Source organism: Mirounga angustirostris, unplaced genomic scaffold (genome assembly GCF_029215605.1).
Source record: "Mirounga angustirostris isolate CCGP_5_RB_7025 unplaced genomic scaffold, mMirAng1.0.hap1 SCAF_1, whole genome shotgun sequence".
Classification (NCBI taxonomy): Eukaryota; Metazoa; Chordata; class Mammalia; order Carnivora; family Phocidae; genus Mirounga; species Mirounga angustirostris.
The window spans coordinates 58,098,219-58,122,509 of NW_026991709.1; the positions used below are offsets into that span (position 1 = coordinate 58,098,219).

The following is a 24,291-nucleotide window of genomic DNA, read 5'->3' on the forward strand; positions in this document are numbered from 1 at the left end:
GAGCCACCCAGGCGCCCTGTTTTATTTTTCTATAAATCTACATATAACGTAAAACTTAAGGCTACAACCTTCTTAACAAATAGAAGCTTACTGACCTAATTCTAGTAAACTAGAATATTTGAAAATATGTAAGATCCACCCTCTGAGCAATGGTACAAACAATATAAAAATACCAGATGACAGCATCAGCATTAAATTATAGATTTGTGTGGCCTCACTCCTGGGTCTATGTTATGTCAACCAAGCTTTATTTTTTTATTTAACTTTCTTATCTACTTCTACTTTGTCATCCTGGTTGTATATCATGTATAACCACATGTCACCTTACATCCTTTTTGGAAAAAAAGTTTATTTGGAATCAGTCACTAGCACCCAAATAAGTAAACCAGAGAAAAACCCAAAAATTTTTGGAGAACTCCAAAAGCATTTTAATATGCCCTCCTGTGAGATAAGGTAAACAAATGAAGTGAAATATGGTAGTGACCAGCCCCTGAGAACACAGTGGCAAAATTTTTTAGACCCTTGTGATGATCAATTCTAATTTATAATCAAGACAGTACAACCATCAGAAGCTACAAGTCTTGGTTTTCAGAGATGGGCTTATCTACAATGAAGCCAGTTAAGACCAAAGTGACCTTTTAAGCACTCCTTGATACTTCTCACCCCACCTGACTCCCCATATACCCTAAGGCACAGAGTGGGCTTTTATAAACCTAATTACTCAGTTCTTAATTCCCTGGTAAATCATAAAATTACTCTGTTTTTCAGGGACAGCTGTTTTACAGCTTTAATCAAGGAATTATATCTGCTTTTCAAGGATAGGATATGGTAGATTTTTTTCATCTTAACCCCTGGTACAAAGTCCAACTCAAAATTTGACTATTTAATATTCAAATACTTGTCAGTTAAATGACACAGAGCTACTATAAATGTTTATTGAACTGAAATGAACTGCCGTACAACGTTACACTAAGGTAGCTCATCTCTGAGTCCAAGTCGTACTTCCAAGTCTTTCCAAATTTTTTTTCAGCAGTTCCGTGTAAAACAGCAGGACACTGGACCAGTTTGTTAAGCACTTAAATGTCTCACAAATGAACATCTAAAGTCCCATTAGAGCAAAAATATCATCAATGTCATCTGTCTCCTTAATGGTTCCTGATGTATTATGTTTGTTCATCTGCATCACTGTCCATGAATCAGTTTCATTTTCATTGCTTCCTATAAGGTTTTCATGAATTTGTTTCTCTTTAGTTTTTATAACAGGATTTGAAACTCTGCTACTCAAGAGTTGATTACTGTTAGGGTAGAGATCAGTTTTATGAACTGTACAGTGCGAGAGTCTCCATTTACTACTATCTGTAGCATTCTGAGTCCCTTGAGGGGATGGCTGAATGGCCTCTGAGAGAGTCAACTGCAACTTTCTCTGTAGTTTCCTCTGTTCCAGTAAAAATCTATTCTGAGATCTTCTTCGGCTCACATGATGCTTTGAAGTTTTGATTCCTGAGCCACGAAGAAGGCAGTTGCAAATAGATGTTTTTATGCATTCTAGTTTCTTTGGCAAACTTTAAAGGACAAGAGAAAGGAAAAATCTGGGATTAAGACACAAAGACATTTTCAAAAACTTTTGTCTCCTTTTTACCAACTCCCAAAAGAAAAGACAATGTATTTACAAGCCCTATGCCTGCGTACAACCCCAGAATTATCACAAGAAATATGAAAATAGGAGCTTCAACCCAAATCTGTGTTTTCAGAGCAGAGCTTCCCTCTGATTCAGACTGTAGCCAAGTATGTCCCCCTTATGTTCCCAAAGTAAAGTACCTCCTACAACTGCCTGGCAAGGTAGCTGAATGGTGAGATACCTGCACACTTTAGTGTCAGAGCCTCTCCCTGATAACCGCTAAACTGTCCATAGTGTAATAGGAGTGGACTGGGGAAAGGATATATCACAAAGAGAACCATCTGCCTGGATGCATTAATCCATATCTGGATAAACAACTTCATGTTGTATCAGGGAGTGAACAAAGGAAAAGGAATCAAGGTGAGGGAGGGAGTTTATCTAAGAATGAGAAGATAGAGCTTCTGGCATAGACCACCTGACACCTTGGGCTGCCCTAATCGTGATTCTTACATCTTCCTCAAGTGTGGGAATTCAGAACTCAAATAGCTGATCATTTTAGGTGTTTTGCTTCTGAATAAGGTATACTGCGACAAGGTACATCAGTACCTTGCTAACTGCCTCACTGTTTGTGATAGATTTCAAAAGATTAGCATGGACCCGTAACTTCTACCCCCTCACTCTCCCCTTTTCCTTTTTAAATAAATACACAACTTTGAGGAAACCCCTTTATAATGTAGTAATTCAAGATCAGTTTCCAAACCCTTTTCTTGTCTTAACTCTAAGTGGTGATTTTTAAGTGGGGAGAGGGTAAGTGTACCTCCTAATTGAAATGGAAATAGAAAAAAATGAAAACAGAAGAATCAGAGGATCTGAATTGAATTCTGGATCTCCAGCTGTAACAATCTGAGCAAAATCCCCTATGTCCTCAGCTACAAAATGGGAATAATACTGCCTACCTCATAGAGTTATCATGGACAATAAGCAAATTTAAAATGTACTGTAAGTATAACATATTGAAACAGCAAAACAGGGCAGTACGAAAGAACAGTTATTTTTGTGGGGAAGGGAATAATGGTTTAACCAAATACCACTTTGTTACCCTTCTCACTAACTCTTAATTATTGTCATCTCTGTCTCATCTACCCCTTTTCCATCTTGGGCTGAGTTCCCATCCTAGAATAGATCCTTTTTAGATGGCTACAGGTCTTTAAAGGACCCTAATGTAGAAACCCTTCCAACAATTCATTCCTTAGGAATACTTAACAACTTCTCCCACAACTCTTAATCCAAACTTGTTTTTGTTGATCTTTACAGCCATTTGTGTCTAAAATTGTTACCATGGGCATCTATTAGTTTCTCAATAAAAATATAAAACCCTGAAGTGTCTAACTTCATTGTAATGCTTCAAGTAATACTAGCTCACAATCAAAGAAAACCATCCTTAAGCAGTTCTGTGAATCTAAGAATCAGAGGAAAAGGAAGAAATCAATACATGGGGAGTCTGGCACCCATGAACGAACATTACTTGACCCTAAGCCCAGAGTCTGGTGTGTGTCCTTGTAAGAGGCAGACCCTTCTGCTCTCACATCCTCATTCTGCTGCCCTGAAGCTGTGGGCAGACTGGCTGTCTCTCCTACTAGAGCAAGAGTGAAGAGTTAGTGCTCCATGAGGATTAAGTCTTACACAATGTATCCCCAGGCTTAGCATACCACAGACACTCCTAAGGCTTTCTGAATGAACAAATGGAATGGTGAAGAACATAAATGAATAAATCCAATTAACCAAGTTAACTTTCTTCTTCCCAATGATACAGCTGTGCCCAACAAAGGCAAACAAAATTGCAGTTTGAATAGATCCTTCTTTTAGCCCCCCTAGGGCTACTGGCAATCCCATTTTTAAAAAAGCTGACTTGAATATATATACTTTTGCCCTATACAACAGAAAAAGTAAAGGAATATAATTCTTATTATATACCTACCTGTAGCCTTGAGCTTCCACATGTTTAAGCCGGTTACTTTTAAGAAGTTTGTTACCCAGAAAGGAGGCCTGCGCCTTGAGTTTTTTGCTCCTGCACCACAAAATTGCTGTTTGGATTTCTTCAGAAAGTTGAATGAAACTCTCAGCCTCTCGAAATCTTTGCACAAAACTTTTGGCACAGGGAGTTCCTGTTGCTTTCTGAGAAGAACGTTTGGTTGCCTTTAGTTTGGACTGAGAACATTTAAAGTTGGTCTCCTGAAACATGGAAATGTGAGAAAAATATATTGGATTTGGTACTGATGTATAAATATATAACAACAGAGAAAAGTTGACTCACTGACTATGAAAATTAGAAAATGTCTTTTTAAAAGAAATAAAAGTTTTTTAAAGCTCACTGTGCTTTCCTTTATCTTAAAAAACTTAATGGGAAGCCATCAGAGAGGGAGACAAACCATGAGAGACTCTTAACTATAGGAAACAAACAGGGTTGCTGGAGGGGAGAGGGGTGGGCATTAAGGAGGGCACATGATGTGATGAGCGCTGGGTGTTATACGCAACTGATGAATTACTGAACTCTACATCTGAAACTAATGTTGGCTAACTGAATTTAAATTTAAAAAAAAAACAACTTAATTTTTTACCCACCGCTCCTAACACAAGATTTTTTTCTCCCTCTATGCAACAACAGATCCCATCTATAACTGAATTCAGATGGGAAACATAAATATTCTAACAGATATCTATTTAATCTATACATAAGAATGAAACTCTACATGAATAAATATTGGTCAAAGTCTATCTGGTAGGGGAAAAAAAATGACTGAAGAGCCCTTTTCCTTGATACTACTAGACTACCACAAATTTGTTTTTCACTTATTTCCATACCCTGAGTTACCCTCCTCAATGATGGGTCATAAATGTTACTGAAAACACATGAAGACAGGGATGATGCTGAATGTATGTTAAAAATGCTTAACTGAACAACACTTCCAATTCAACCATCTTTTGATGTGGCACCTTTGTCTCTTTAACCCCATCCTTCTATGTCAAGTAAAGTGTGAATTGTAGCAGCTTTCAGTGTTTACGAAAATATGCCACTTACTAGGTCTGCTTTCATCCTTCATTCAAAACTTCTTCCAAATTTCTCACTTTCAAGAAAAACATTAAAAAGTAGTAGAAAATATAAAAGTAGAGACCTATCAATACTTTGCATTGGTGATCGATAAAAGAAATTTTACCTTAGAAGCAAGCTGAGCATGTTAGTGCTAATTGCTAAAACTGTGGTAGTGATTAGTCATGAACAAGGGCTGCTGACCAACCAACCAGCTTTAAAACCAGCTCACCCAAAAACAGCTGGATGGACTGCAGAACTTTCAAGGGTCAGAGAGCCATAGTTCTTGAGAAAGAGTTGACAGAACAATTTGGGGAACTGATATAATGGTAAAGAACAGAGACTGTGAAAACAGACTGCCCGTGTTCAAATCCCAGCTCTGCCCTGTACTTGTGTTGTGGCCTAAGCAAGTTCCTTGTCCTTTCTAGGCCTCGATTTTCTCATCTGAAATATGGAAACAATAATAATAGCACCAGCCTCACAGGGCTTTTGCAAGGATTATAGGAATTAACACACATAAAGCATTTCAAAAGTAAATGCAATATATGTATTTGCTATTATTAGGACTACAATGATGATGATGATGATGATGATGATTCCTCCCTCCAGAACTCATAAATCGGATGGAATATAAATCCAAGCTAGAATCGTTGTAAACATTCAAGAAAGAACTCTGACTTATCAGAAATGATTAAGAATTCTTTTTTTTAAAGATTTTATTTATTCATTTGAGACACAGAGATACAAAGAGAGAGAGAGCATGAGCAGTGGGAGAGGCAGAGGGAGAGGGAGAAGCAGACTCCCGACTGAGCCAGGAGCCCGATGTGGGGCTCGATCCCAGGACCCTGGGATCATGACCTGAGCTGAAGGCAGATGCTTAACCATCTGAGCCACCCAAGCGCCCCAATTAAGAATTCTTAAATAGAAAAGAAGAAGTAATCCATGCAGGAAACCAGGAGAAAACAATCTGACAGATGGTAACAGAAGTCAAGTAATTACCACATCAAAGTGGGTGACACTGATGTACTTTACTTATCTGTCGCTAGGTCCAGAACAGAATTTACAGACACTGACTAAGAGGAATCATGTTAAAGCTTGAAGCCTAACCGGGAAAGAAAGAGAAGCCTCATGACAAAAGATGAGGATGACAGTAACAATGATGAGAATAGCTAATAACATCCAACCACAGTTAAGTGCTTACCATACTCCAGACTCTGTGCCAAAGACTTTACATGCATGAAAACTGCATAACCCTATGGGTGGCATACTATATTAGAAAACAGAGGTGTGGGCAGGTCAAGAAGCTTAAGGTCACACAGCTAGTACCAACTAAAGCCAAGACTCAAACCATTTCTGACTACAAAGCTCATACTTTTTTTTTTTTTTTAAGATTTTATGCATTTATTTGAGAGAGTGAGAGAGAGAGAGAGAGAGAGCATGAGCCGGGGACTGGAGCAGAGAGGGAAGGAGAGGGACAAGCAGATTCCACACTGAGCACAGAGCTTATGCGGGGCTTAATCCCAGGACCCTGAGATCATGACCTGAGCCAAAATCAAGAGTCTGACGCTAAACTGACTGAGCCACCCAGGCACCCCCAAAGCTCATACTGTTAATAAAATCCACACCTACAATGGATCCTAGTGACACTTTAAAATTCTAGCGAAACTGAGTAAGATGTTTTTGAAGGCATTCTCTAACCCAAATTTATTGGATGCACTCAGTCCCTTGGGAGTGCCTCTATTCATTCAGAAGCATAGGCTGAAAACTAAGGTGGCATTATGCTGAGAGCTGGGGATAAAAACAGAGATACAATCTCTGCCCTAGGTAAATGGCATCTACTCCACAAATTAACAGAAATCGTAAGCCATAGTGATATAAGCCAGACAAACCTGAATAGCTTTGTGTTTCAGCTGTTTGCAGAAAGCTCTCACATCAAATTCTGATGACTTTTCTGTAGAGATGGAGAGACCACAGATACAAAAACTTAGGCATACTATTTTCAAATCAACGAATTCTTAAGTATATGACATTTCTTGCCAAATTACTAGAAAAGAAATAAAGGGAATTATAAGAGTTTGCTATATAAAAGCAAATTACCTTTGAAGATTCTCTTATTCTTTATTGGCTGTCCAAGATCCACATTATTCTGTGTATTGATCCTCATTTGTTTAGCTTTTTTGGAAATTCTGAGTACAGTTTCTTCGCTAGACCTTGGTGATTGCTCTTTTGTTAAAAACAGTTTATTTAACAATTTAGTTACTCCTTTAGCTGCAAAAGCTGTAGGCACTTTTTTCTTAAAAACCTCAAAATAGGGCTGTCCTAAAAATTCAGCAATATCAGAAGGAAAAGTAAAATCTTTGAAGTAAGGCAGTGGTTGAATCCTAGAGACCTCTTGAAGCAATGTGAACAATGGCTCATATAAAGAAGTCAGCCTTTTCAAAACACCTTTATAGAGAACCCTAGAAAAAGAGAGGAGGTCATGAATTAGCCTGTAATTATAATTTGCAGATTATGTAATAACCACAACAGATTCAAAGCTGAAAATAAACGTCTATCTATCTGCCACTATAGATAAAAAATGCTCTAGCACATATTTGTGAAGAGCTAGATTAGTCCAGCCCAAACAGAAAAATCCAAGTACAAAATGTTACTTAAAACTAAATAAAGTACTCCACGGGAAGATGTCTCAAGGATATGCGTCAATATCTTATGTATAAGGTTTTAGCTACATGGTGAGATTTTAGGCAAGTTTCAGGTTCTTCACATCTTCTCTGTTCTTTTGGAATGTCTTAAAATAAGCATGTATTATTGTTATAATCAGCAAAAATTAAAGTTATTTTCATTACAGAAAAGAATAATATGTTAGCTGTTAGTAATTCTAATGTTACCTCTAAGAATAAACAGAATAAACAAGATGATTGGAAATAGTACTTGAGAGACCCAGGTTAAGACATCAAAGACCTAACCATCAACTTAGGTTCCCAATCCACCCCAAGTAAACTCTAATCAAGTGAAGAAATGGAACCCCTGCACCATCAGCATCCCACGGGAAAACAAATATGAAAACCTAGGCTGAGTTAGATGAAAAAGAAATGAAGGATTTCAAAGGTACATACATACATACCATAACCTGCTCACCAGCCCGACCATCACAAGGTTTAAAATAATGAATTCTTGCAAGCCAAGGTGTTTCACAGTCAAGCTGCAGAATCAAGTTAAAGTTGGAAAACAAAGCCAAAGTAATTTGGATTTTACAAGTTACATTTATGAAAGAAACAGATGGGCAACAATTTTCTTAAAGAAATTAAAGCTTTAAAACATTCTATTTCAATCATGGAAACAAAGTAATACGCACTCTGCTAGAGTTCTCATTACTTAGCTTCTATGATTAAGAATTTCTGTCAGTACCCTTAGGATAACACATGCTAGATGGAGACTGGCAGTCTCTGGCAATGGATGTATCAGGCAATTCCTAGGAAAAGGAGGCCAAGAAGCAAAATTTTAAGAATACATTATAACTTTTACAAATCTCCTAGCTTTCAAACAGAAATACTATTAAATATATCCAAACAATTCCAATTCAGAAAAGCATTTCAGTTGATCAAGGATACAGAAATGTCTTGCAGCAACAGTCCAAGAAGCGAAGTAACAACTTGCAGGCTCCCAAAATCTTCATGAGCACCAGCTCAACCACCGGTTGGCTGGGAATGACACATGCTTTGGTAGTTACAGGCTGGTTTTCACTTCAAAAATGGAAAAGAATGTTATTTTCTTTCTTAAAGTTCATTACTTATAAAGCATTTACACAGCAGTTTTCAAGCACAGATGAGCTGGAAAGCCCAATTTGAAGTAGTTATGTTCAATAATAATTCGCTGGAGTTGATAGACAATGTTTCAATATAATCTATCTTGACGCAGATTTCAGTGTCATACCAGTCCCTCCTACAAGCCAACAGAGGAGAGACTATCACAAATACCAGGTGCCGCTTATTAAAACAAAATTTGTAAGCTCCTCAGTTGGGTTATATCCTCACACCAGGCAAAGAAAAGTCCAAAGGGAGATCACATTGAAGACCATGAGGTCCCAGCCCACCACACAGCCCATCACAAAGCAACTGGACCACTTACTTGGAAGAAAACAACTCAGACAGATGTTGAATTGAACCCTCCAAATCCATGTTTTTCAAACGTTTTAAACATTGTTCAACCTGAAAGGGGGAAGAGCAGCTCAAATTCATATAATACAGACATAGCCGCTGATAGGACCAGGAAAGCAAAGAAATGCAAAAGTTCAAAGTATGGAAATACACTCAACACAAGTGAATACCTCTGTTTTAGGGTAAAGTAATCTGTAGCTCAAAAGCAATTGCCCCTCCTTAAAGATTTGAAATTAACCCAGCCAAACAAATTTCTCAAATCAGGTTATAACTAGGAATTTACTATATGTCAGGATGTGCTTGATGCTATAAAGGGCACTGAACTAAGTATGAGATTATTCTCAAGATTTTTCTGAAGCAACACACTTTCTAATAATGAAACTATTAAAACATGATAGTAAATTAATTAAGCGCTAAATTTCAGCAGTTTGTAAATGGCCACAGAAATGAGGGAAGTGATTGGTTTACTCACTTTACAAAAGTATACTGAACACCTACTATATGCAAGGATTGCTGGGAAATAAAATAGTATATGACACTTCCCATTCTCTTGTTGCTAAAAATCTAGTAGTAAAAATAAGAAGACATAAAATTTTTAAATACTAAAATAAAAGATATATTCTATTTAAAGTTGCAATCCCCTCAGCACCCCTCCCTTTCCTGCTTTATTTTTCTCCATGGCACTTATCACAATCTGACATTCCATGGATTGATTGACTAATGGCCCTTCTCCTCTCAACTACAAAGGAAGCTCCACAAGGGCAATATATTTCATCTATTTTATCCACCACTGTAACTCAGTACTTTGCAGTGTTAAGTAGGCACCCAACAGCATTTTATTTAAAAAAAAAAAAGGTAAAAGCTATGCATTATACAAAATGTGGTAAGAATTCTGTAGTCCTCAGGAAATACCACACGAAGGGCACGCGTGGGACTGCATCTAGACTTTGAAGGGTGTAATAATCTGGATGGGCACTGATACTGGCAAAGATAATATCTTGCTAAGGCTAGATACATGCTACTAAAAATTTAAGTATCAATTCTATCATAACAGCATAGTTTTCAGAACAGTGGAAGCAATAGTCTTCAAATACTTTGGGGTTAGCTCCTATCTTTTCAGTTTTTAATTCTGGACACTAGGAGAGAAGTACTGACAAACCAAGATGATAAAACACTTGGGAGGAACATAAGAACAGTCTTCATAACCCAAAGTATTGTCATACAGAAAGAGGAATCAAGACTATTTTCTGTGCTTTATGTATGGGAACATGATGGGAGGCTAATTCTACTACTGAGCTTTCTTTGAAGGGAGAAAAAAATCAAGTAGATGACAGTAGTGTGAACAGTGAAATGTTAAGCAGACAGAAGGCAGTAGTAGGAATGGAGATGGTAGTTGGCAGCAGCATGAAACATGTTCCCTACTCGAAGGAACGGCAGGGGACATAAAACATTACACAAATAACTGCCACATGCGGACCATGCTCAATACCATAAGAGTAGCACAAAGGGGAAGCCCAAATAGCCCACAGTCATAAAAAAAAAGGAGTTCCACTACACTAATTATCAAAAAATGCAACTTAAAATGAGATTATCACAATATGCACTCATGCTACACCTTAGGAAGAAGTTTATCACCGCCAGACAGCTTGAAATGGGACTTGCAGGATGGGAAGGCCTTTGCCAGGCAGAGATGGAGGGGCTGGGCATTCTAAATGTACAGGACCAGGTAAGCAAAAGTCAGGTGAGAGAACGAACGTGGTGAGCAGGGGAAATTGTGAAGAGTTCAGGTTGCTTGGAATATAAAATACATGAAGGTGAGAGAGAGCTAAGGAAAACTGAAAAGGCCATATTATGGAGGATATTGTAAGCCAAGCTGAGAGGTTTCATCTTTATTCAGGAGACAGTGGAGAACCATTAAAAATATCAAAGCCGAGTTTTACGATGATTAACCTGGATTTGGCATATAGGATATGCAAGAATATAGGAAAGACTGGAGTTGAGGAAAGATCAATTAGGATAGCAAGACAACTAAAAGTTGACAAGTTCCGAAGAAAGAAGATGGAGCCAGAACTAAAAGGGTCTAGACGTAGAGAAAGTTTTGACCGATCAATTGACTAAATGGGAGAACTACGTAAAAGGAAGAAGCAGAGAAAACAGAACACCAAATTTTTCTGATTAGATAATTATTCATAGCTTGGAAGCCAGGAGGAAAAATAGGTTCAATCTAATATGTTCAACTTGAAATACATTCAAATTTGGTTTTGGAGTAAAAGACTCCTAAGGAGATAAAAAGCTGCCCCAGCAAAGAAAACTTAGGGAAAGACCACGCTCCCAGATCTTTCTTTGATGAAGAAATCTCCATTCTTTCTGCCTTAAGAAATGGGAGTAGAAAATTAACCAGAGGGCACAAATCTGTAAAGTTAGAGAATTTGTGTTTCACCCCTGTATACCGAACACCACGCACAGTGCCTAGCACATAGAAAGTTACAAAAAATACCTGCAGAATTAATAAGGTGAATGAATTTATGAGCTTATAAGGAACCCTAATAATCGCTAAACTAGAGGGCCCAATTTTGTCTTAAACTCTAAAAATTACAGGAAACCACTTTCCATAAATTGTTATACAGCCATTTAGTCAAATATATTACTGATTAGATTATATGCCCCACAATATATAAACCACAACTTTGTTCTTTTTATGATTTTAGGGTTTTGATTACGCTCAGGAAATTGTTTCTTAATCCAACACTTCGTCTTGCTCAAATCACTGTATCTGTGAACTAGGCAAAAGTACTGTAATTATAGATTATATATAATGGAAACTTTTCATAAAAATTACCCACTAGAAGCAAGACTGGCAAAGAATTAAACACAGTTCCTTTCTAAATAAATTGCTTTTTGAAATGCTTTCAGGGGGAAAAAAAAATGAAAGCCCACATGCAACTGTGGACTGAGGATCTATTAAGTCACAAGTAACTGACTGAGTTTCCCATAATAACAAAATACTAAGTGGCAGTGTGATTTCATTTTCATCAAGCAAGCATGTTGAGTCGTAAACACATGTTCCTCCTTACCTGTTTGAGGGCTAAGTGGGGCTTGTGGCGGCCCATTCTGTTGTGATTGCTGTAAAGGACTGCGCATAGCACATCTGTTTCTGCATCTAAGGTCTGGCTCTTCAGTGACAGTGTAACAAGACAGCATTCTCTAATTACAGCTGCAACACAAAGGTCTAAACCAGAGATATTTAATAAAACTTAGTATGTATTTCTACATTAAGTTTATTATGTAAAAATACCCTGAAGGAACATCTTTCCTTACTAAGGGGATTAAGAACAAATTCATATAATCAGCTTTAACTATAAGAACATTATTAACAATTCTAAGTATGTGAAAAGATGGAAAATGGTGACCGAGGATATAAAGTCCAGAAATCACTAAGAGAACATCTGTTAAACAATATCTTTGTATCACATTTTACTATGATTTTTAATAATCTTTCATATGAATACTTTGCAGTCATTTGGTGTATACTTACACCTAAGGACTTTGATGGCGGGGTACATGTTCTAGACTTCTCTAAATCCCCTATTTTGTTATGTACATAAGCAAGGCAGAATGGATAAACTCATACTCTTAAAAGCAAAGGTGCAGTATGTGGGTACTACTTTCAGGTAAGAATATATTCAGGTAAGAGAAACCACTGTGGCAACTGGAAGTTACATTTGATGAATGCCTGACTGAACACAGGGCGCTCAGAACGAAGTAACACCTTCCTAGTCTGAAAAGTGTGAAGTAGAAGATGGAGTTAATGTGTGTCTCTGTGGTACTAAGGGTAGCACTAGCATCCCAGATGGATAGAAGACAAAGGCAGATTCCTACAGAACAGGGAGAACTTTATTTTGTCCCCAACTATATGAAGCCAGAATGGACTGCTTGGAGGATGGGGGGTTGCTGAATTTCCACGCCTGATAGAAATCCTGTTAAAGATTTTTTTAATAGAGAGGGGCGCCTGAGTGGCTCAGTCGTTAAGCGTCTGCTTTCAGCTCAGGTCATGATCCCAAGGTCCCTGCATCGGGCTCCCTGTTCCGCAGGAGGCCTGCTTTTCCCTCTCCCACTCCCCCTGCTTGTGTTCCCTCTCTCGCTGTGTCTCTGTCAAATAAATAAATAATAAAATCTTAAAAAAAAAAAAATGTTTTTAATAGAGAAAGAGGAAGATTAATCTGTAAATTGCACTGGTTGGGTGGATGGTGAGGAGGATGGGATGATTAGATAGACTGTATTTCACATTAACTATCACTTGAGTGTTCATTTATCGTATCAGGCACTGTTCCAAATGCTTTCTAACAGCACCGCTTCCTCAAAACAGCCCTATGAGGCAGGTACTAGGTTTATCCGCATTTGAAAATGAGCTGAGGCACAGAAAGGTTAAATAACGACACCCCCCAACCTGCCCAACTCCAGCAGAGCCAAGTGCCAGGATTCAAACCCAATTTGGCTCCTGAGCCAAGCTCCTAACTATTGGGCCCTACTGCCAAAAAACAGCAGGGCCACGGATAAAACACTTTAAGAGCACTCTCCCCTCATGACATCATTAGATGCTCTCAACAACCGTGATAGGTAGGCAGCACTAACCCCGTTTTACAGATGAGGCACTGGAGGCCAGAAAGACCGCAGTATAAGTACAGAGTGCCCCAGCGCCTTCCTAAAAGATCAGGAAACGCGGCAGGGCGAACGGGGCTGCTGGCTGGCTGAGCGAGCACAGGGTTTCCAGGCAGCACTTCTCCCCGACGCTAGCTGCGTCCACCTCTCCGCCCCCCTGGGCGCGGGGCTGAGCCTTGGGCACTCGTCGCTCCAGCCAGGCCGTGCGGTAGGCACAGTGCGTTTAATGGAGGATTCCAAAGCAAGCCAGAGTCCCCACAAGATTCCCGGCAAGCTCGGGAGCCCAGGCGCCCTGGCCCGGTCCTGCCCCGCGCCCCTTCCCAGGGTCCCGCGGGCTCAGGAAGTCCCGCCCCTACCGCGCACGTGCGCCGGCCCGGCCGGACACCTCCTCCGGAAGCGTCTGCCGTTCCCCGGGCCCCTCACTCACCCAGAGCCGAGTCGGGGTCCTGCACGGTCACTGCGGTGCGGCTCCCCGCCTTCGGGATTCTCACGCGGTTCCACGGCTCCAGGCCCGGCAGCACCGTAGCCATCTTGGGAGGCCGGGGAGGGGCTGGGAAGGGCGGAGCTGGGCGAGACCTAATGAAGCGACCGAGGGAGGGGAGAAGAGAGGAAATCTAGGGGAGGGAGAGGGCAAGGGGTGGGACTGGGGCGGGGCCCGGAGGTGGGGGCGGGACCTTCCCCAAATCGTGGACCAAGTATAGTGGACTGGAGAGGATGGTCGTCCAGTCCCTGGTCACCAAAACCTGGCCGCGTATCAGAATCACTTGGGAGGGGTTGGGGTTGGGGGCTGGGGGAAGTTCCATCCCAGTACTAGTCAATCAGAATCGCCAAAGCGGGGAGGAATCTGCATTGTGTTTAGGCTTCCACACAGGGAAATTTGGAATTACTTCCAAGGCATTTTACAGATGTAAAAACTGAGGCTACGCATACACCCCCATTTCCGCATCAGACATTAGGGGGAACGAAAGAAATTAAATAGAGGTTTATGAAAGGTGTGGCACTTGAAACACAGAAGAGGGGATTTACTTTGTCCAAGACAGTCAAGGAAGTTTCCTCTACACCAACAGCAAAACCGCGATCACATCAAAGAAACTTGGAGGCCCTCTGACTCTCCATCAACCCCATCTTTATCAGTGTTTAAGACGTGACGGTATCTCAAGCTCTGCTGATCCTCACCTCATTAATAACTTTCTAATAGATTCTTTATCTTCAGCCACACTGACGTGACCTTAGTTGAGAAAGTCATCCACCGTAATGTATTAGAGAGACAGTCCATGGGTTTTGGAGACAGACCACCAAAGTTCTAATTCTAGCTTTGCCGTTTACTAGCTCTATGACTTCAGGAAAGTTGTGTAACCCCTCCAAACCTTAGTATCCTATGGGTAAAATGAAAATTATAGTCCCTACCTTAGGGTTGTAAAGTGCTTTAGAACAGTGCCTGGCATACAAGCAGATATTTACTCTTACCAGAATTAATACTGTTATTATTCCGACTGTTTAATACAAGTAACCTTGCCCTATTGAAACACTTGGCCATGCTCTTCCTACATTTCTTTTTTCTTTTTTTTTTTTTTTAAGATTTTATTTATTTGTGAGAGAGAATGAGAGAGAGAGCACATGAGAGGGGGGAGGGTCAGAGGGAGAAGCAGACTCCCCGCTGAGCAGGGAGCCCGACGTGGGACTCGATCCCGGGACTCCGGGCTCATGACCTGAGCCGAAGGCAGTCGCTTGACCAACTGAGCCACCCAGGCGCCCTCTTCCTACATTTCTTTGCAAATACTAATTCCTCCACTTGGATCATCCCTCTGAAACACTGTCCCTCAGCTCTGGTGTCATCACCGCTGGGTAGTTCTTCCTAAACATCCCATCCCCACTCCAAAACTTGATACAGAGATCCCTTTATATACTACCATAGTGTCTTGAATTGGCCTCTGTATTGGCTTCCTATTGCTGCTATAATAAATTATTACAAACTTAGTTGCTTAAAAGACTTCTTGTATTTCTGGAGGTCAGAAGTCCAAAATGGATCCCACTGGACTAAAGTTGGCAGGGCTTCTGGAGGCTCTAGTGGAGAATTCATTTACTTTTTCCAGTTTCTAAAGGCCACTTACATTGCATTCCTTGGTTCGTGTGTCCATCCTCCATTTTCAAAATCAGTAACAGCATCTTTCAATCTCCCTCTCCCTCTCTTTCTATCATCCTTTTGCCTGTTTAGAAGGACCCTGGTGATTACATTGGGCCCACCAGAATAACCTGGTATAATCTCCCCATCTCAGAATCTCTGACTTCATTACATCTGCAAAAATTATTTTGCAATTTAAGGGAACGTAGTCACAGATTCTGGGGATTAAGATGTGGACATCTTTGGGGAGCCATTATTCAGTTACCATAGACTCTCTCATAGAATTTACTTCGCTGTATTGTATTTGTATGTCTTCAATGGTATATGAGCTTACTGAAGGCAGTACTAACCAGTAATATAGTTTACTGATCTTTATATCTTAATGCTTAACTCAGAGCCTGGCATATAGTAGGACCTCAATGCATTTTAATAACTTTATTGAGGTATAATTGCTATACAAAGAACCACACATATTTAATGTATAAAATTTCACAGTTTGTCAATATTTACTGGTTGAATAAGAGACTAGATAATGCTTGAATAGGGTTTTTAAAAGATGATTAGGAATTTCTCAGGCAGATAAGGGAAGAAGGACATCCTTGACAGAAAGGTGTTAAACAACATGGGTTGGAAGAATCACTAGTCCTGGGTCAGTATTGCTGGAGCATGATATGTGCTGAGGGATAAAGCTGGGAATGGTGGTGTCAGATCCTGGGCAGAACTTGGATTTTACCCTGAAGGCTGGTTGTTCCCCAAACTGGCTGATCATAATTAACCTGGATAGCTTTTAAAAAATAGAAATTAGCAGGCCCCACTTTGGAAATTCTTATTCATTAGGTATGAGTAGGGCTCTAATCTTTGTTTTTTTAAAAGCTCCTTGTGATGGCAGTTTTGATTGGGGAGCCCTTGCTGTAGGTGATAAAGGAGTCTCTGAGTCTTAGGCAGGACAGTTTTGGTCACTTTGCATCAAACAGCACCCTGAAGAACAGATTTAAAGGAGATGAGACTGGACATAAGGAGGTAAAGGAATCTGTTGCAAACACTGAGGCAAGACATGATGATGGCCTGGACTCAAACACTGGCACTGAAGATGGATGGTAGAACCTATTAAATGTCTGGTATTTAGATACTTAGATGTCTAGCATGACTTCCGGATTTTTGCTTTGAGTTTTTGATATAGGTTTCAAAAGTAGAACAGATTTAGGTAGGTGGCAGAGATAATGAGATAACTTTTGATATATTGAGTTTGAGATCACCCATAGGCCGTCCACAAGAATATGGCCAATTCACCAGTTGAATAAATGGGACTATAGCTCAAAGTGTGATTGCAAAGGGAGGGATGTAGAGATGGTGAATATAGGATAATATTTTTAGAAGCTTAGATAAGAAGGGGAGACAGTTTAATTTGTAATAGGGTATTGTTTTGTTTCTCATTTTAAGGTAGTGTATCAGTCAGGGTTCCACCATTCAAACACAATCATAGGATATAGATATATAGATTTTTTTTTAAGGAATTTATTGAAAGAAATTGGCTTGCACAATTGCGGGATTTGGATAGTCAAATTCGAAATCTACATGACAACAAGAGCGGGCTGGAAACTCAGGCAGGAGCTGAAGCTACAGTCTATAGATAGGATTTCTTCCTCCTTCCTGTTTTCAGAGAAACCTCAGTTCTGTTTTTAAGACTTTCTAACTGACTGGATTGGTATTACCCAGATTCCCAGGATAATCTCCTTTACTTAAAGTCAACTGATTGTAACTGACAATCCCATCTACAGAATACTTTCACAGAAACATCTAGACTAGTGTTTGACTGAGTAACTGGGTACTATAGCCTAGCCCAATTGATACACAAAATTGACCATTATGGACAGGAAATGACTTGCTCACATATAGGCTAAAGGAAAGGAGCCAAAAGAGTTAGAGAAGCCAACCATATCACGGAGATAGAGGGGAGAAAATTAATAGAACAAGACCCATTATTTATTCAATAAAGTTTTTGAGCATCAGTTGTTTGCCAGGCACCATACTAAATCCCAGAGGAGACAAACAAGGATGGGATCAATATTCAGGTAAAGAGGTTGACTTAAAGATCAAACAAGCCTTTATTCTCCAAGCCAGGAAGAAAAATAAAAATAGCTTTAGATATGGAGGTGTTTGGGGTCGAGTACTAGGAGGATGAGGGGCCCCAGAGTAAAAGCATCTGTGTAGTCTGTGGAGGAGGATTTGCAATCATTACCGAAAACAGAGGGCAGGGAAATGGAGTTGGAGGTGAGCAGTGGATATTTGAAGTCAGAGCTTCCTTGAACTGGGAGATGTGGAAGAGGCATGGGCTCTGTACATTAAACAGAAAGTAAGGGTTTAGGGCCATGCTTGGAAAATTTTAGAGTCTGTAAAGAAAGACTGCCACAGACGCAAATGACCATCAATTAAACAAAACCTTGGCTATCTCATTAGTAATCCAAGAAATGCCAATTAAAGTAATTTTCAGGTACTGTCAAATAGAGTAAAAAGAGTAAAAAGCATGGTGTCCCATGTTACTAGGGCTTTGTACAAAAATTTAGATACAAAGTTACCCTTTGTTGTCATAAAAATGGAAAATGATATAATACTTACATGATGAATCAGTTGGTTTCTAATATTTTGGCAGTTGAATTCTTTTTCCCCACAGAAATCAAATATATAAAACAAGTAAAAGTGGAATTGCAGTGATTGAGGTGTATGGTAGAATGCAGGGCCCTCCCATTAAGTGTTATAAGACACTTCCTAGGAACAGTTTTGAACCCACAGTTGTAAATAAATAAATATGGATGGATGTGAGCAATTTTTGATGATACGGTAAGGTGTTTTTTAAAGCAGCTTAGAAAACGGTATGTATAATGCGATTTCATGAAAAAAATACACACCCACACATTGAGAAAAAGGTCTAAAAGGATCTAAATGAAGGTGTTAACATTGATTATCTTTCCAGCAGTGGGATAGATCTTTTCTTCTTCTATGAGCTCATTTGTATTTTCTACTTAAAGGAAAGGAAAATAAGGAAAGAAATAAATATGTGTTAATACTATAATAAGAAAAAATATTTTTAATGCCAAAATAGTGTATGCCAAGGTCTTAGGATATGTGTGTGTGTGTGTGCACGCATACGTGTGCACACACACTCGTAAGCTTATATTTAGAGACATATGCTTTCTACTATGCATCCTACTACGGCCTCTCACCTTCAATCCTACCCTTCTATACTTTGCTCTGTGATACTATGGCTGGGACAATGCAAAACCAAATCATCTTTGCCAGCTGGTAGTTACATCAACATGGACCACTAGAAGGAGGTTGGAAAGCAGGAAGAGGAGAAAAGGGACTTGTTCCTTCCTGTTTGCTCCCTTCTTTCTGACAGTATTGCTCTGCAACAGCTCTTTATCCTGGGTAATGGCAATTGGTTCTAGTCCCTGACTCTTTTGACACACTAGCAGAACTTGTTGACCCCTCAGAGGTAGTAGCAACACCTGGATGGTGTTCTCTCCTCAAAGATCTTGGTCCCAATTCTGCAGATCCCTTCCTTCAAAAGTCTACATTCTGATAACCCCAAACTCTTACCCTTGTTTCTTCAGCTCCAGGATTTGTAACTGCTTTTGCATGTATGCTTTTCAGTTATTAAACATCTATTTAACCAGTTCCTTATGTTAAATTCTCTCTGGTGAAATAGGTCGTATAAATCTTTTTTACTCTGACTATTATGATACTTAGAACAAGAAGTAGTCCTGGGAAACAGCCCCTCAAAATGGGATGAGGTTGGTTTGGCTATGTCCCTTAGCTTTGAACTCAGTAGTCTCCTTATCAAGAGGAAAGGGGATATGATAAATCCATGCTATACTGTACTGTCATGCTTAATCACCTGAGGTTGATTGTGATGAAATGCCTTCTGAAGCCCCAAGGGGACTAGATGACTATTATGGTAGCAGTGATGCTTCTGAGTGCCCTGGAGAGCCTACAAAAAATGACAAGCTCAGATCTTTAACTCTTAGCTCAATATAGAGAATCAGAGAGCTTCCGTGGTGGCCCTGTCAGAATCACTAATTTCTTACAGCTGCAGGGCTGAACTTGACGCCAAATTTAATTTTGTTGGTTGAATAAATTCCAAACTAAATTGAATTTATTGACTCTCAAGTCTCGTATACACAAATTAGGGCACTGATTGGTAAGAAGGACTCTTTAGACTTGGAATAAGAATTATCTAATTTGATTTGGGAAAAGCTGAAAATCAGAGTAGCCTGTGACCTTGTGTCTGAAGGGCCTTGTGTGAAGACCCTATAAAAACCTCAAGACCCACCTCAACCACTTCCCATCACCCCTAGAGCTATACCTCAGGTAGGATCTCAGTTTGCTCCAGGGAGACAAATACAAAGTTTGACATGGAAAAATATAGTTTATACTCCAAAATAATTGCAAAATGTTGCTAATTTTTAGTGACAGAAACTGAAGTAATAGTGGATTTTAAGGTTATTAAACTAAAGAGGATGGAATATGAAACACTGGATTGGACCAGATGTGTTGATATGAGTCTCATCATATGATTTGCTAGAGATTCTTGCAGTTAGAACTATGTATGACAATTTTCTTTGTTGATTGAAACTTGAACTCAGCTATAGTTTATATTCAATGAAGGGAAGATGTCAAATTTCCTGGCATGATGTAGAAGGAGGAATCCATATTCTCAGGGAGATTGGAATAATGGAGTGGATATATAATCTGTGATATGCACACTCATCCATCCACTCACCCCCAACTATGTCCTCTTAAAAGTCACTCCCTGCACTGAGGCACTGAGAAATACATTAATGAGGTACTACCAGTATCCTCACAATGTTCTGTAATGGCTGTCTTCTGTAGGCTAGGGTGATGATAGGAAGATACGACCATTGAAATCTGTTCCCAGAATGACAAAGGCCAGGTGATGCCAATTAACTACAGGAGACAAGATTGATGCATTTACTATAATGGGCAATAGGGACAAAATGATAATCAATTTGTTTTGACTAGCAGGGATCTTTAGTAGTAGCTAACTGATGATGGAGTCTGGAAATTGAATAGATCCAGCCCAACGAAATATTACTTCATCTGTACAGGAGGGGCCAGAAAACTCATTTGAACACCAAAATGGAGAAACATGACTTTTTACTCAATTTATAGACTTAAACAAGTTCAACAACATATATTCCCTTGGTAGACAAGGAAGCCAGTAAAAAGATGCTCATTGCTGTCATTTACAGTAACAAAACTTTGGAAACATTTAAATATCCGTTTTCAGTTATCTGCTGCTGGTTAACAATCAACAACTTAGTGACTTAGGTCTAGAAGACCCAAGATGGCCTTACCACTTTGGGACTCTCCCTGGGATGACTCAAATGGCTGAGGGTGAGCTGGGATGTCTGGGTCTCTCTCCTTTCATGGCATTAGCTGAGCTCACACATATTGTCTGGGACCTTGGTTCTCTTCCATATGACTTTTCTTTCCATGTGGCATCTCGTTCTCTAGGACCTATCTCTCCATATAGACTCTCTCCAGTAGAATAACCTGGACTTCTTTACATGGCAGCTGGATCCACCATGAGCAAAAGCAGATGCTACCAGGCTTTGTTTTGTCTGGGCTCAGAAGTCCCTGAATGCCACTTCCATCACATTTTATTGGCCAGAACAAGTCATGAGGGCAGCCAGATTCAAGGAATGGGAAAACAGACTCCAGCTCTTGTTGGAAAAAGCAATAAAGACACATTGCAAAAAGGCATGAACACACGGAGGAGTCATTCATTCTTTGGGGGGCCTTTTTAACAACCTACTATAGTCTAGTAAGAAACATTTCTTTAAAAAATTATGGTAATGTTCTGGTCCAAGATGGCAATGTAGGAAGACCCTGAACTCGCCTCCTCTACAGAACACACCAAATTACACCTATTCATGGAGTAATTCCTGCTGAAGAAGAACTGAGGGCCTACTGCACAACAAAAGATAGAGATAATGGCAGAAGAGAACAGCAAGAGTGACAGACACTGGTAACAAAGGGAACCCCACCCCAAACACTACAAAGTGCAGTGGAGAGGGATAGAACTAAGGTACTAGGAACAGGTTCATCTGTCCTTGGGCACAGAAAAAAAGCTTTGGTTCAAAAGAGCAACTAGTATATGAAAGAGGGAGCCCCAGAATTCCACCAACTGGTAGGGGAAGCTGCAGAAACACTCTCAGAGTCAGGGAAACTGGAGAACGGCAAGGTTTATATCCCTTTTCCACCTTGAAATCACAGACTAGAGCAGTGTCCAGATGCTATAGCCAACTTGCCGCTTCAGCAAGTCCCAGGTTCTTTAACCCACCCAGCTGCAGTCTTGCTGGGGCAGAGAAAAAACCTGTGGTTTAAAAGAGCAGCTAGCATAAAAGAGAGCCAAGCTTAAAACTCTACCAGCTGGCAACTGCAGTGGGAAGGGAGCTACTGGAACACTCTCTGGGTGGGAGGGGCTGGTGGACACAGTCTACACTCCACCTCCACCTTACTAATGAGAAGAATGTGAAGGGATGGAAAAACATTTACCATGTAATGGAAGCAAAAGAAAAAAGTTGGATCAGACAAAACAAACTTTAAAACAAGGACAAAGACAAAGAAAGGCATTACATAATGATAAAGGGATCAGTCCACCAAGAGGATATAACAGTTATAAATATCAACACATGCAACACTGGAGCACCTAATACATAAAGCACATATTAATGGACATAAAGAGACAAATTGATAGTAATACAATAATAGTAGGGTACTTTAACACCCCACTTATATCAATGGATAGATCAGCTAGGCAGAAAATTAATAAGGAAACAGTGTCTTTGATTAACACATTAGACCAGATGGACATAACAGATATACAGAACATTCCATCCAAAACAACAGAAGACACATTTTTTTCAAGTGCACGTGGAACATTCTCCAGAACAGATCACATGTTAGGCCACAAAACAAGCCTCAATAAATTTAAGATTGAAATCATACCATGCATGTTTTCCAACCACAGGGGTATGAAACTAGAAATCAATCACAAGAAAAAAAAAAAAAACTAGAAAAAACACAAACTTGTGGAGGCTCAACAACATGGTACTAAACAACCAATCAATCAATGAAGTAATCAAAGAAGAAATTTAAAAATACATGGAGACAAATGATAATGAAAACGCAATAGTCCAAATCTTTGGGACATAGTGAAAGCAGTTCTAACAGGGAAATATATAGCATTATAGGCCAACCTTGGTGGCTCAGCTGTTAAGCATCTGCCTTCGGCTCAGGTCATGATCCCAGGGTCCTGGGATCAAGCCCCACATCGGGCTCCCTGCTCGGCGGGAAGCCTGCTTCTCCCTCTCCCACTCCCCCTGCTTGTGTTCCCTCTCTCACTGTGTCTCTCTCTGTCAAAGAAATAATTTAAACTTACACCTAAAGGAACTAGAAAAAAGAAAAACAAACAAAGTCCAAGGTGAGTGGAAGGAAGGAAGGAGATAAAGATCAGAGCAGAAATAAATGACATAGAGACTAAAAAAATAAAACAAAACAAAACAAAACAAAAAACAATGAAACCAAGAGCTGGTTCTCTGAAAAGATCAACAAAATTGATAAACCTCTACCCAGACTCATCAAGAGAAAAAGAGAAAGGACCCAAATAAGTCCTTTGACTTATTTGAAATGAAATTAGAAATGAAAGAGGAGTAACAAGCAACACCACAAGAAATATAAGGGATTATAAGAGAATACTACAGAAATGAATATACCAACAAATTGTACAACCTAAAAGAAATGGATGAATTCCCAGAAACACAATCTTCCAAAAATAAATGAGGAAGAAATAGAAAATCTAAACAAACCAACTACTAGTAACAAAATTTAATTGGTATTAAAAAAAAATTACCAAAAAACAAAAGTCCAGGACCAGATGAATTCACAAGTCAATTATAAGAAATATTTAAAGAAGAGTTAATACCTACTCTCCTCAAATTATTCCAAAAAATAGAAAAGAAAGGAAAATTTTCAAATACATTCTACAAGGCCAGCATTACCCTGATACCAAAATCAGATAAAAACACCACATAAAAAAAAACTTACAGACCAATATCCCTGATGAACATAGATGCAAAGATCCTCAACAAAATATTAACAAACTACATTCAACAATACATTAAAAAGATCATTCACCATGATCAAGTGGGATTTATTCCAGGGATGCAAAGGTGGTTCAATATTCACAAATCAATGTGTTAACACATCAACAAAACAAAGGATAAAAGTCATGTGATCATTTCAATAGATGCAGAAAAAGCATTTGACAAAATTCAATACTCATTCATGATTTTTACGAACTCTCAACAAAGTAGGTTTAGAGGAACATACCTCAACATAATAAAGGCCATATATGAAAAATGCATAGCTAACATCAGAGTCAATGGTGAAAAACTGAGGTTTTCCTCTAAGATCAGGAACAAGACAAAGATGTCTGCTCTTACCACTTTTATTCAGCATGGTTCTAGCCACAGCAATCAGACAAGAAAACAAAATGAGGCATCCATATTGGTAAAGAAAAAGTTAAACTGTCACTATTTGCAGATGACATGATACCATACAT

At 39.4% G+C, this 24,291-nt stretch overlaps 2 protein-coding genes across 9 annotated transcripts in view; one reads left to right on the forward strand and one right to left on the reverse strand.

Moving 5' to 3' along the window:
- Positions 1–24,291, forward strand: part of GTPBP8 (GTP binding protein 8 (putative)) — a 139,439-nt gene that overhangs the window by 15,167 nt on the left and 99,981 nt on the right. The window contains exons 6-7 of one of the 8 annotated variants that reach the window (XM_064590602.1): positions 10,484–10,589; positions 21,180–21,227. The exons of 4 other annotated variants lie outside the window; for them this stretch is intronic. In XM_064590602.1, coding sequence (XP_064446672.1) covers positions 10,484–10,589; positions 21,180–21,212 — 139 coding nt within the window. In that variant the 3' untranslated portion in view covers positions 21,213–21,227. 3 more of the 8 variants (XM_064590571.1, XM_064590736.1, XM_054504184.2) reach the window with 3 other exon arrangements.
- On the reverse strand, positions 405–14,134 carry NEPRO (nucleolus and neural progenitor protein). Its single transcript, XM_045902867.3, has 9 exons — positions 13,950–14,134; positions 11,938–12,092; positions 8,835–8,914; positions 8,318–8,449; positions 7,831–7,908; positions 6,804–7,165; positions 6,596–6,657; positions 3,597–3,850; positions 405–1,562 (listed from the first exon to the last, which is right to left on the reverse strand). Exons 1-9 carry the CDS (start codon positions 14,050–14,052, stop codon positions 1,100–1,102), a joined length of 1,689 nt encoding a protein of 562 aa, XP_045758823.2. The 5' UTR covers positions 14,053–14,134; the 3' UTR covers positions 405–1,099.